Here is a 12,847-nt window from a genome sequence, read left to right on the forward strand (position 1 = left end):
GGAATGTAACCAGTACTAGTTTCTGCCTACTTCCTGATATTCTAAGCTACCTTTTCTGTGTACTTGCAGCTGTATGAATTACTGTCCATTTGAGAGGGAAAGACTCCCAGTACTACCAATGACTTAACCAAACTTGAGTTCAGGGTTCCGAAAGTCATGGCATAAGGTACCAGATAAAGTAAATAGGATAGTAAGTATTCCTGGCACAGGCAAAGGGTCCATCATCTGTTTGTGTTTAGTTTTATTTCTGAAACCTCTGTTTTTCTCATGTTCAGACTAGGAATAATAACTGAATGTTATATGATTTACCCTTATTTTGGAATATTTTAACTATTTGTTCATAACATGGGCCCAAATCTGGCACTATTTAAATGCAGAGAGATATTAAAAGCCATTCACAATGAAACAGAACAGATCTTAACTAAGCATGTTATAAAACTGAAGTCTATAACATTTAAGATGGCTAAAAAGAATATAAAACCAGCAAACCAATTGGAGGAATCTGAGAAAATTCAAGCTCTAATGAATCAGAAATGTATCAGAGTGGACTACCATGTGGGTGAGAGATTTGCTTACTAGACTTACAATAAGTTGGAAGACAATTCCTAACCATTTGCATGACTCTAAGAACCTATCTTTATTTGAGCACGGCTAGTTTTCAGAGACAAACTTTCATCTCATACAGTACCTCCAAGTTTCCATTTCCCTGCTGAAGTACTGCTAGTTCAGGGCTTATAAAACGCCCAAACTGTAATTCCAGATTGTGATACCTGTTAACAGCACTGCCTTCCAGTGGCCTAAGTTTACTTGAAAATGAATAACTAAAACCAAAATGAGGGACTGGCGAAAATAATGCATGCTTTTGTGTGTTACTGTTGTTTTAGCTGATCTTTAATGCTTTCTGAAGGAACTGCGATCAACCAGTCTTAAAGTACTGTACCCTGCCCATCCCAAGCTCCTGGTAGCCAAGGTAGCCGGATGGGAGATTGGCTGAGACAGGGATGTGCTGCTCGCTAGTCACCACCCTTCCATCTTTCAGGAGAGGAAGCCAGGAATATCCAACTGTTGAAATAAAGAACAAAAAAAATCACCGTAAGTGTAGGAAAATGTATGAAGACAGCCATGTTACTAAATTGCCTGATCTTTAAGAACTGTTAATACCAATCAGTAAGAAACTGAAAAGACCCTGAATATAGTCTCTGCAGAACAGCGTCTATAATGTACACTGGCCTCTTTGGGATTAGAATTCTAAAATTATCTCCTATAAAATGGACGTATGTGAGCCGGGCATGCTACCCTTACAAACGTCATCTAAAAACACCTTCACAAAAGGATGCAAATTCAGAATCAAGACAAAATTTAAGAACCTGATGTGTAAGTTGTGAACAATCAAAGGAATGATGAAATTCAAACCTTGTGTTTCAACAACATCCTTCTTCTTTGTGCTTCCTTTGCTTGAATTATCACAGCTGACGTGGAAGAATGTGAACAGCAAGTGGTGCTTTTCATGTAGCTGGGTGGGCAATTCTATTTTAATCTGCAAGGAAGACAAAATAACAATCTTTTTTATATTCTAAAACAATAACGTGTCACCCAGGTACAAACGTGTATTTGCTCTCCAAACTGATTTAACGTTTGCAGTTAAAGAGAGCTGAGGCTGTAAAGTTGTGCTAAGGAAGAAATGGATCCTTAATACACTGTACTGGTCTAAATGTCTGTGTCCCCCACAAATGCATATGTTGAAATCCTAGCTCCAAAGGTGATGGTATTAGTAGGTGGGCCCTTTGGGGTGATTAGGGCATGAGGATGGAGCCCTCATAAATGGCATTAGTGCTCCTGTAAGAGATCCTATACAGCTCCCAGGCCCTTCCTGCCATGGGAGGACACAACTGGGAAGTCTGTGACCTGGGAGGTGGCCCTCACCCAACCATACTGGCACCCTGATCCTAGACTTCCAGCCTCCAGAACCGTGAGCAATTAATATCTGCTGTTTACAAGCCACCCAGTTGGTGGTATTCTGTTACAGCAGCCTGAATGGACTAAAAACATTCACTGACCAAAAAACAGGAGAGTTGGTATTTCAACTCTAGAAAGAACTGGAAAACTCATGACAGAAACCACTTTGTTAACTTAACACAACCAAGGCATAATGAAAAACCAGGTTTAAACATTTAAAAGTAGGATTCACATAGTAGTTTTAATGAACTGCATTGTAATTCTACATAAGGAAACCCAAAAATAAGAAAGGAAGATTCTCAGGTCCAACAAGTATTTAACTATACTTAAGTATGCATTTGAACGGAAATATTAATGGTGGTAGGGATACAAGAGGAATTTTGAGTTTTTCTTTTCTATATTATCTGCATTTTCCAAGTTCTTATTTTTTATAATAAATGTTACTTTTATAATTAGAAAATTTATGTCAAATAAATATTTCAACATTTAGCTCTATTACTGTAATTTCAGTATGCAGCTTCTCTTGAATTCTGGTTTACTAGGCAAAGAAAGTTGAGTTTTCCTTAAAACTGGTTAAACTGGGTTTTCTCTTGAAAACCTCACTTACCTCATCATAAAATTCTGGGTTTTGGTGATGGTGTAGAACTGCAGCAAAGGCGCTTCTTGTGAATACTGGCCCACCAGGTCTGCCATAAATGCACTAAAGTAAGAATTAGCAAAGGGAGACACCAGTCTTCAATTAATAGAGTAAGAAAATAAACACAGATGTGTTGTAAAGAAAGCAGCATTCCTGCATCATAAACTAAGCCACCTTTGATGGATTTCTCCTGCTTACAAGACTCCAGCCCCACAAGCCCTCTTACTCCTAGATCCTACCCGCCCCTGGCTTATCTCCCAGCCCTCCCCTCCACTCCCTCCCCAACCCCTCCCCCACCCCTCCATGCCCTGGACAACGCCTGCTCACTGCTCACTTTCACCTCCATGCCTTTGCTGACACAAACCCTCAGTCTGAACGACCTTCCCTCCCATGTACAGCAAGCAAACTCTCATGCATCCTTCAAGAAATGATTCATTCCTTCCTGTGTCCCCTCGGCAATTTTTTATACTAATTACTCAGTTTTATCCAAAAAACCATTTCTGTACCTTCTGTGTGCCAGGAGCTTTTCCTCCATGACTGCCTTTCCCACTAAACTGTGAATTTCTTGAGGGCAAAAACTATATTATATTCTTTGCATCTTTATCTCCTTCCCTTTTTGGAAAGTCATTTCCACACAGTTCCAGTAAAGAATTTGGGCTCTGGAGCCAGAATGCCTGGGTTTGAACACCGGTTCCACTAATGTATGGCCCTGAGCAATTCACTTAAATTCTGTGCATTAGTTCCCTCATCTAAAAAAAATTCAGATAATAATAGTTCCTAACTCAAAAGACTGTTATGAGCATTAAAGGAGTCTAATTACCTATAGGGCTCTACGAGCAGAGCCTGGAATATAACAAGCACTCAATAAACATCACCAATAATCTACTATTATTATTACATACTAGAATAAACATTTTCAAGTTAGGTGCATGATATGTTTACTGAATTGAACACGTATAAGAAAACCCCCTCCCTAAAGAGTATAACAAAACAGACATTATCAATTAAGAGCAAGAACTCAATTATTCCAAATTCTGTAAGGTTCAGCATATGTGGTTATATTCTGTGATGTCACATATTTTGTGTTTGTGTCAATTAAAATGTGCTAAATCCCTTTAGTTGTACAATATCATGCAACTGCATTTTTAAAATGGAAAATTACGAGCACATAAAATACAAACCTTCAGAGGCTGAGAGTCTTCCTCATCTGAATCTTTGAATTCAATGCAAATAGCAATATTTCTGGCCTGCAGCGATAGTTAAATAATAAAAAAATAAAAGAAAATAAAAAGCCAAAGTATGAGAACACGAGAAGCCAAAACCTAAGAGAGCTGGGTATCAAAAATAAAACCTCAATCTTTGCACTCACCTTGGCAAAAGACTTTTGACTGTCATATTTCAAGGACTTAGGATAAACATAAAGGTGGTGGTTGTAGATGGTGTATGGCTGAGTGTGTTTTGGTATGCAGGGCACAAATTCCTCTACCTCAAACGTGATTGGCATTTTAGTACAGGTTTCAAATTGCTTCGTAGGAATGTATGATGAATTGACATAATCTAAAAAAATTAAAAACAAACAAATTGAAGTAAAAACCAAACAAAAACTTGTCTGTTTATTACATAGAACTTACACTTACTAGGAAAGTCTGAGGAAACACTATCAATTGTAATGTCTAGATTGCCCAAAATCACGGGGAGTTTAGCCATCTTCTCAGGTCTACAAACGAAAGAAGAGAAAAATCAAACAGGTTAGGTTAGCTCTGAATTCTAGAGCAGCACTTCCTAGAGAAATATAATGCAAGCCATAAAAGTAATTTTAAACTTTCTAATAGCTACATTTTAAAAAAGTAAAAGGAAACAGGTAAAAATTAGTTTTAAAAATATTTTATTTAACCCAACATTTAAACAATATTATCTCAATATGTAATGAGTATAAAAAGTGCGTTCTAACTCTTCGAAACCAGGTGTGTATTTTACACTTGCAGCTCATCTCAGTAGGACCTGCTGCATTTCAAGTGCTCGATAGTCACACGTGGCTAGTGGCTACTGTGCTGGACACCACAAGTCCAGATAAGAATATTAGCAAAATGTTATAGCAGAAGTTTTCCTGAACCATTCCATCCTCAGCATACATTCTTGGCTCATGTAGATTCATGAAAATTCAGAAGCCATCTTAGGCTCCAACGTCTAGTGAAATGCCAGATACAAAGAAGGTACTCAGTGAAATGCCTGGTTTTTGTATTTGGTCTGACTCCATCCAATACAGGAATGTCCTCTGTGACGTTCCTGACCTGCCTCAGCCCTTCCTAGTGAAATGGAAATCTTCAACATAGCCGTTTCGATACCCAGACTGCTCTTCATCACAACATGGTAAAATTCACTTCTCTGAAGCTTCCACTCATCAAGGAGCCTAGTTATGTTTCTCTGTGTAACACTTTTAACCATCTATAACAGCTATCACACCTTCCTGAAGTCCTGGATTCTCAGCCCTTTTGCATCTCCCTCCAATGTCATTTCTCTCACATAAGAACATCCCCTTTACATCATGGCTCCCAGAACTGCATAGATAAGGCCCAGTGTGGTCTGCCCAGGTGGGGTAGAGCAGCTGTCCGGTTTTGAACAATATACCCTTCTACTGATGCAGCCAAAATTCTATTACTTTTAAACAGTCACGCCACCCTAGTGACGCACATTAAATTTACAAGCACCTAAACTCCCTAATTTTTTTTTCATATGCTTCACTATCGTGCTATATGTTTCCATCCTGTATTTATACAATTATGTTTTTAGAAGTCAGAACAGGATTTGATTTTTGTCTCGGTGAAATTTTATCTTTTTATGATCGAGTCGTTCCAGTTGATCAAAACCCTCCTAAATCCAGATTCTAACATCTAATGTATTAGATATGCCTAACAGCTTTATGTCATGAAGACATTCATCAGCACTTTACATTCTCATAAGAGTCATTGATGAAGATAATGCACAGAATATTGCAAGAAGCAGCTCCTTCTCAAACCTCTAGAGGCCCATCGCCAGACTGATACTAGCCACTCATCATCCCTCCTGGCTTCTGGTCACTCCAGCATTGAACAACTGTCCACTCTCTCACATGCGCTACACTTCTCTGACCCGTTGGTCATCTTAGAATATACACTTTGCATTCCTTTGCTGGACCAGCGTGGCAACCCAATTAAAAACAGAGAAGCAGAAACTTGGCTAGGATAACTTGTTCTACGTGACGTGACTTGTTCCTAGAACACAGAACACTGCTTCCTGGTTCTTCATCGGCCACCTGTTTAATAATGTCTTTGAGAACACTGGCAAGAAACAGCACAGCTCAGTGGCCAACAGATTCAGCATTTGGTTTTGTTCCCAGTTTTGAAAAGTTCCTAACTCCCGTTTTTAAGATTCCTCAGACATTATTGTTGTCTTAAGCAATCTCACATGTAACTTAAAATATATCTTGTGGTATTGTAGATCTGAACCAGGAGGTCCCTAACAGTTCCAAATTCTTGCTTTCATATGACTACAGCCTACATTGAGCATAGTCGTCTTTGCCCATTACCAGCTCCAACTTACACAATCACTTTCTCTCAGGGTTCCTCTCATTTCCACTTGTCTTTTGTTTACATCTGAGTTTAAATGAACAATTCCTTGAACTCCTGAGAGAGATAACTGTCAGGAAGGCAAGTCAACAGACATTCATCATTCTGCTTTCAGTTAAAAAGACTGCTGGCCAAAAGATGTCCAGGTACCGTCCAGCACTACCCCGATACTTTGTCCCTGTGCCACTGTGTGATTTGTTCACAAACACAATACCCTTTTCTTCTAGCAGGAAGACTGTGCCTTCGACAGTCATTCCCTGGGAGCTGTCAATGGCTTCCCAAGCACTGTTAACTACCACAATGATACTCCCCCAGAGCCTCCCTCACCTTTACCCAAAGCTCTTGGGGCATCATCCCTCAGACCAGGGGGCTTCTATGCAGGTATAAATTTTCTTGACGTATACTGCCTTGCTCCACCTCGTCATTTGAGCAACTTAACTCTGCAACATACCATAAAACTCTGTGTTGACAAAATCTTAGAGACACCTACAGAGTTGTATCTGCTTCCTTGAGTCAGAAATATTATGTGTAATGTAAATGATACTTTTAAATGTACAATAAGTACTCGAGAGTACTATATTTCACCCCTTCCTAGTTATTTCTACCTGTGGATAAATATATACCTTCTTCAAGATTTTTTTTTGGATTATCACTATGACATCATGCCCATATAAATTTGAGAGATTTGGATCTCTAAACAACAAATTTTAATTAAATTATCTTCATTCACTGGAACTCTTTCTACGATGTGTTACCTACTTCTGTGTCTAACTATACTTACTACTTATTCTGTTTCCTCCCTCTACTGAGAGCTTTATACTTACTTCTTTTTCTGTTTCCTCCCTCTACTGAGAGCTTTTACTTCTAGTTGTTACTCTGTAGTGGCATTATTTCCATTCATTTCCAAGCAAGCACCGATCTGAGCTTAGTTCCATATCAGGTAGCACAGGGACTCTGTGGAAGCTGTTTCTACCAACTCAGTTTTTTAAAACATAATCTTAAACTTATTTCAAAACTTTATGATTTTTATTGAACTTGGCTTATTAGAGATCAAAACGTCACACACATCAAAAATTCTACTGCCTTTTATATGTGCATTTCCAAAGTGACGGGGGGGGTTGTGTGCACAAACATGTGTTGCACAAAGAGAATTCTCTCATATCTGAAATTAGTTTGGATTATTTTTAATGCTAAAAATTAGTACCTACATTCTATGTAAAACTTATAAAAGAATGCTTGAGCACGAAAACCCATCTTAAAACTTCACTGATTAAATAAATGTGTAATGGAGATGCATGTACGGAGCCTGGCATTTGGAAACGGCTTCTGTCTACATGTGAACTTAGGAGTGAGGCTCAAACTCCCTCTCTTGGGAAAAGGAAAGGTTTTCTTTTCCCACTGTCTATACATTCCTGCTGGTTCAACCACTCCCCCAGAGGAAAGGGCAATGGTATCACAAACTAGCAGTCGTCCCATGCCAAGAGGGTTGGTGTCCTTACCTTTGTGTTTCTGGAGCTTGGCCCTCCCTTCCCTACTTCCTATATTGACCCATTAAAGTGATCAATTGCTAATACAGACATGCTTGGGTGTGTTGCTGGTGTGAGTCTACTCTTCTAACTGCATTTTGTAAAAGGAAATATTCCCTAAAAGCTCTTCTGTCCCGTAAATATATATATATGATTGAAAGAAATTTGAGATATTTTTGTTTAAACAAAACCACTGAATTTATGTCTATGATAAATTTCAATAAGCATCTATCAAGTGTTTAAGCTGTGCTACAATGTGCACTACACTAGGCACTGTGGACAGAAGACAAACAGGATCTGATTCCCGTCCTCAAGAAGCCAAAAATCCAGCAGATACTGTCAACTATTTAAGATATATGATGGCAACTACTTCCATAGCGTGTATACAAACGTCTACTGAAAAGTGGAAGGTCTAGATGTATTGAGAAGGAACAGGGGATGAGACCAGTGCTCACAGTGACAGGCATTCTCACTTATTCCCCCCACAGTTCTAGGAGGCAGGGCTATTATTATCCCCCCTGAAAAAGAAGAGGACGCGGGCTTCCCTGGTGGCGCAGTGGTTGACAGTCTGCCTGCCGATGCCGGGTACACGGGTTCGTGCCCTGGTCCAGGAAGATCCCACATGTCGCGGAGCGGCTAGGCCCGTGAGCCATGGCCGCTGAGCCTGTGCGTCCGGAGCCTGTGCTCCGCAATGGGAGAGGCCACAACAGTGAGAGGCCCGCGTACCGCAAAAAAAAGAAGAGGACAGTCAAGCACAGAGGCCAAGTGACCTGCCTGAGATCTCCCATCACGGAAGTGACTTACGGATTAGGCTGCAAACAATAATAATGTCAAACTTGGGTACACAGAATAGAGAGGTACAAATAAACACAAACATGTAAGCCTCATGCAGAAACCCTTATAGTATTATTACCTAAACTACTTAATATGGTAGCATTAAAAAAAGGTCTGCATTTTAAAGAAAATGTTCTATTTTTATACTTTGCCTTCGCAGAAATAAGACAAGACACAGCCATCAGCAAATCAAACAAACATAAAAAACCATCCCTCTTCTTGGATAGATACTTCCTGGAGCACATATGTTAGCAATACTATCTATCTGACAGAATTATTTTCTTACTAAATCGTGGAATGTCTCCTCTGATAATTACTACAAGGGAGAGGGGCAAAGTGGCTGATGAGCTTTGCCAGCTGTTTTCTAGACACTAGGGCAGCTTCAGAATATTTTTCTCATCCATTGTTAAATGACATTTTGAGACAATCATGGGAGCAGAAACCATAGCTTTGGATCCAAGCTGGTGCCCAAGCCACTGATATGAGATTATTCTTTGTTAAAAAAAAAAAAAGAAAACAAAGAGGAAGGAAAAAGAGCAACACTAAGGTTTTTTAAAAAATGAAAAAAGGAATCCTCCACTCCCCTAACTCAACCGTGAAAAAGAAACACTGGCACTTCTTTGGACGCTTACTGAAAAAGGACAGCAGCTTTCCTCATGCCACTGCATTTTCTGCTGCTGACAGCATTGGGTCTCTATTTTCGGGTTTCTGAGTCTCTCGCTGGCCATCTGGACCACACTCTTCCCAGCAAACCCTTCCTACTGAAGGCCTGTTGTGCAGGGAGAACCCACCCTGTGCTCAGGACCAGTGGAGGCTTTGCTCTTTGCTGCCTGGTCACAGGCTCTCTGCTCGGATCATGTTTTGATTGATGAATCTGTGAAGTTCCACCCTCCAGGTTCCACCCAGGAAGCCAGACCTTCAGCTGGGGCCACCCCCAAAGAGCAGCCACTGTGGCAGGAGCTTCAAGCTAACCAGCCTAGGGAGTGACTTCTGAGACAGGGCTCCCAACCCCCATCACACATAAAAAACTTCACTATCTGTTTTGTTGGAATATATGGGTAAATGTTAGTTTAAAAAAAAAAAAGGTTCATCTAAAATCATAGAAAGCTACAAAGTGGAAAGTGAAAAATCACCCATAAACCCATCCCTCAGAGATAACCATGACTACCATTTGGTGTATAACCCAAATGACTATTTTTATGTCCTTCTATCTTTCCATCTAGCTAGCTGTTCGCCTATCCATTTCTTCATTTATATACAAAAAAGAAATATATGAAATATTTTCTTTACAAAAATGATGTCACATAGATACACTTTCTCCTCCTTACCAATACAGTGAGCTCACCTTCCTAAGTGAGTACACAGAGACCTACATCATGATTGCTGAGAATCGCATGGCAGGCTAGTGAGAGAAAACTGTAATCTATTTAAACTAAAGGTGACTAGAGTTTTTTTTTTTTTAAATCAACTTTTTTTATTCTATAAGCAAGGCTGAAAATTTCCTGAAAATCAAATAAAAACTTAACAGTACTCTATGACAACACAGTATGTATAACAATACACTACCCATTACCAATAAGTAAAGGTTTTTGAAAGATCTTAATTATGACTCTATTTAGAATTCTGAAAAAACACAAGAGAGAGAAGAAAAAGGTGAAAATGAAGTTAAAGAAAGCTAGACAGCCATTCTGAATTCTAGGTAAACTTATATAGTTACTTTGAAATGCATTTTTTTCAAGTAAAAAAATCAGACTGAAAGGCACCTAAGGTATAGAATAGTTACTGGCTGGCTCTTGGCTCTTCTTCTCATTTCATTATCTTTTAATACCCTCAGCTCTGTCTCCTTCCCAGAATTTTCCCAGAGAAATTGTAAAACCCACGTCCCTAGCAACGGAAATCCGCGTCATGGGTTCAGCAGTGAACTTCTTACAGTGGAGCACCAGAACAGCCCAGTGGTTAAGGGCCCAGATCCTCAGCCCCCTGACTGCCACCAGCTGTACAGTGCTGGACACCTCACTCAGCCTCTCTCTGCCCTATTGCCATGGGTTGAATTGTGTTCCCTGAAAAGATGGTGAAGTCCTAGCCCCCAGTACCTATGAATGTGACCTTATTTAGAAACAGGATCTTCACAGATGTAATCAAGTTAAGATGAAGTCATTAGGGTTGGCCCTAATCCAATATGATGTGTTCCTATAAGAAGAAGGAAATTTATAAACAGAGACACACAGGAAGACAGCCGTGTGAAGACGGGAGGCAGAGATTGAAGTTATGCTGCCAAAAGCCCAAGAATGCCTGAGGCTCCCAGATGATGAAAGACACAAGTACAGATCCTCCCCTAGAGATCTCAGAGGGTGCGTGGCCCTGCCAACACCATGACTTCAGGCTTCTAGCCTCTAGAATTCTGTTCTTTTAAGCCACCCAATATGTGGTGCATTGTTAGAGCAGCTCTAGGGAACAAATATCCTCACTAATATAGGTAAAGCACTTAGAACAATGCTTGTGAACTGTTAAGTACTATATGAGTTACTGCCCTTGCCCCCATCACCCATTCAGTTAATGGTACCATGAATCACTCCATCGTGCAAGTCAGAAAACTGGGAGTTATTTACCTGAGACTACCACCCATTTCTCTCTCCTTCCACCCTAACACCCAATCAGGAAGCCAAGACCCAGTAACTGCACCTGTCTAACGTGACGTGAACTAGTCCTATTTCCTACTCTTCCTATGTCCACTTGCGATGGCTTTGCTGAGTCCTTGCCCACCTCTTGCCAAAGGTTCCTCAATTGTCTCTTTCCTCCCTGGGCTCATCTCTACCCAACAAACCCTTCACAGCACCACCAATAACATTCTTTATACAATTCAAATTAACCAGGTAACTCTTATGACTTTAAACCCCTTCTTCCTGCTCAAGGACTTGAGGAAAAGTTCCACGCTCATCCAACACGCCCTGGTGTATGAGCGGAGCAACTGAAAAGACTGCTCCTGCTTTCTCCCTTTCCACTGAACAACTTCTGTTTTTCAGGTGTGGAAATAAGTAAGGCCTTGAGACTCACTTCCGAAAGTCTGCAAGTAACTTGAGCATGTCTTCATTGGATAGCTTATTGCTGTCTTGCTTGTAGAGAGCAGAAAATCTGGCATTTTTGTCAAGGTTTCCAGATGCATCCTTAAACAACGTCCTGAAATAGCAAAACAACATGTCTAAGCTGTTTGCAAATGACCAAAATAAATCCATAATTTGACTCCGGTTTCTACGTGAAGACTAATTATTATTCCACTGGCTATAGCCCGCAGAAATCTCATTATCTAAAGACATGGAATATATTTATGAGGATGAACACAACTAACTCAATTTACATAGAAAACATTTCCAGCAAATGGCTTGTGCTTAGGAAATAACATACACAGCCAAATGCTTAAGAAATAGAGACCACAAATAAAGAGGATCTGCAGGCCTCACTGGGCTGCCACCCACTCCCAGCTGGAGGCATGTGGCTGGAACCTGGAATCCCAGCTCTGCAACAAACACTCCTGTCCATCCTGCCAGTGCCAACATTGCTACCCTCCAGCTAGCATCTCTCCTCTCTGTGTCTCTAATAAATGATTTTTCAGATATGGAGCTTACTTATTTTTCAGTTTTACATATTTAAATCCTCTTTGTCTCTGGACAAAAAAACAGAATAGGTCAGTCTGTCTGTCTGTCTACTATCTATCTCCATATATCTGTATCCATATAAAAGGAATAAAAGATGTTCTCCTTACCTTGCTGCCCAAGCAAATGGCATTCTGTACTGCCCTAGTCTTTGGCATGCCTGCTTGGCATTCTTCAGCACCTTCTGAGCGACCTTGAAGACATCAGAATAAAACCATGAGTTACTGTATCCCACAGACTAAACAACCTCTTACGGTAGTATCAGATGCATGGACAAGCACACCTTACTGCAGTGAATGTGGCTGGATGTACACTCAGTGCAGAGTATTCTGCTTCTCACATTCCCTAGCAGTGATTTTCAAAGAATATCAAATGAAAATTGTTTCCAAAATGTATGTCTTTTCTTCGGTCTTCACAGGCAACAAGCATGCCATTTCATAGGCCTTTCTATTTCTTCATGACTAAGGGCTATATATTATGAGTCCACTGAGTTATTAATAATTACTAATACTTGGTATTCATGCCCAAATATATCACATTACTGGAGTTTAAATGAGAATACTAATGAAAGTACTAAGCTTTCATAACTCCTAATGTGTACTGACTTATGCAGACTCCCCAGATTTGGGGGATATATAT

The 12,847-nt window shown here is 40.0% G+C and overlaps 1 protein-coding gene across 18 annotated transcripts in view; it reads right to left on the minus strand.

Annotated features, from left to right (window-relative positions):
- DOCK9 (dedicator of cytokinesis 9) overlaps window positions 1-12,847 on the minus strand; it is a 382,898-nt gene that overhangs the window by 91,601 nt on the left and 278,450 nt on the right. For all 18 annotated transcript variants that reach the window (XR_004346614.1, XM_032610708.1, XM_032610703.1 and 15 more), the window contains 8 exons: window positions 12,319-12,401; window positions 11,613-11,735; window positions 4,231-4,310; window positions 3,963-4,150; window positions 3,775-3,840; window positions 2,564-2,656; window positions 1,414-1,537; window positions 941-1,062 (listed from right to left, as the gene is read on the minus strand). Coding sequence is in view for 17 of the 18 variants with exons in the window: in XM_032610708.1 (XP_032466599.1) it covers window positions 941-1,062; window positions 1,414-1,537; window positions 2,564-2,656; window positions 3,775-3,840; window positions 3,963-4,150; window positions 4,231-4,310; window positions 11,613-11,735; window positions 12,319-12,401 (879 nt within the window). In the remaining variant the exon portion in view is untranslated. The remainder of the gene's footprint in view (window positions 1-940; window positions 1,063-1,413; window positions 1,538-2,563; window positions 2,657-3,774; window positions 3,841-3,962; window positions 4,151-4,230; window positions 4,311-11,612; window positions 11,736-12,318; window positions 12,402-12,847) is intronic.

This window comes from Phocoena sinus, chromosome 18 (genome assembly GCF_008692025.1).
Source record: "Phocoena sinus isolate mPhoSin1 chromosome 18, mPhoSin1.pri, whole genome shotgun sequence".
In the NCBI taxonomy this organism is placed as follows: Eukaryota; Metazoa; Chordata; class Mammalia; order Artiodactyla; family Phocoenidae; genus Phocoena; species Phocoena sinus.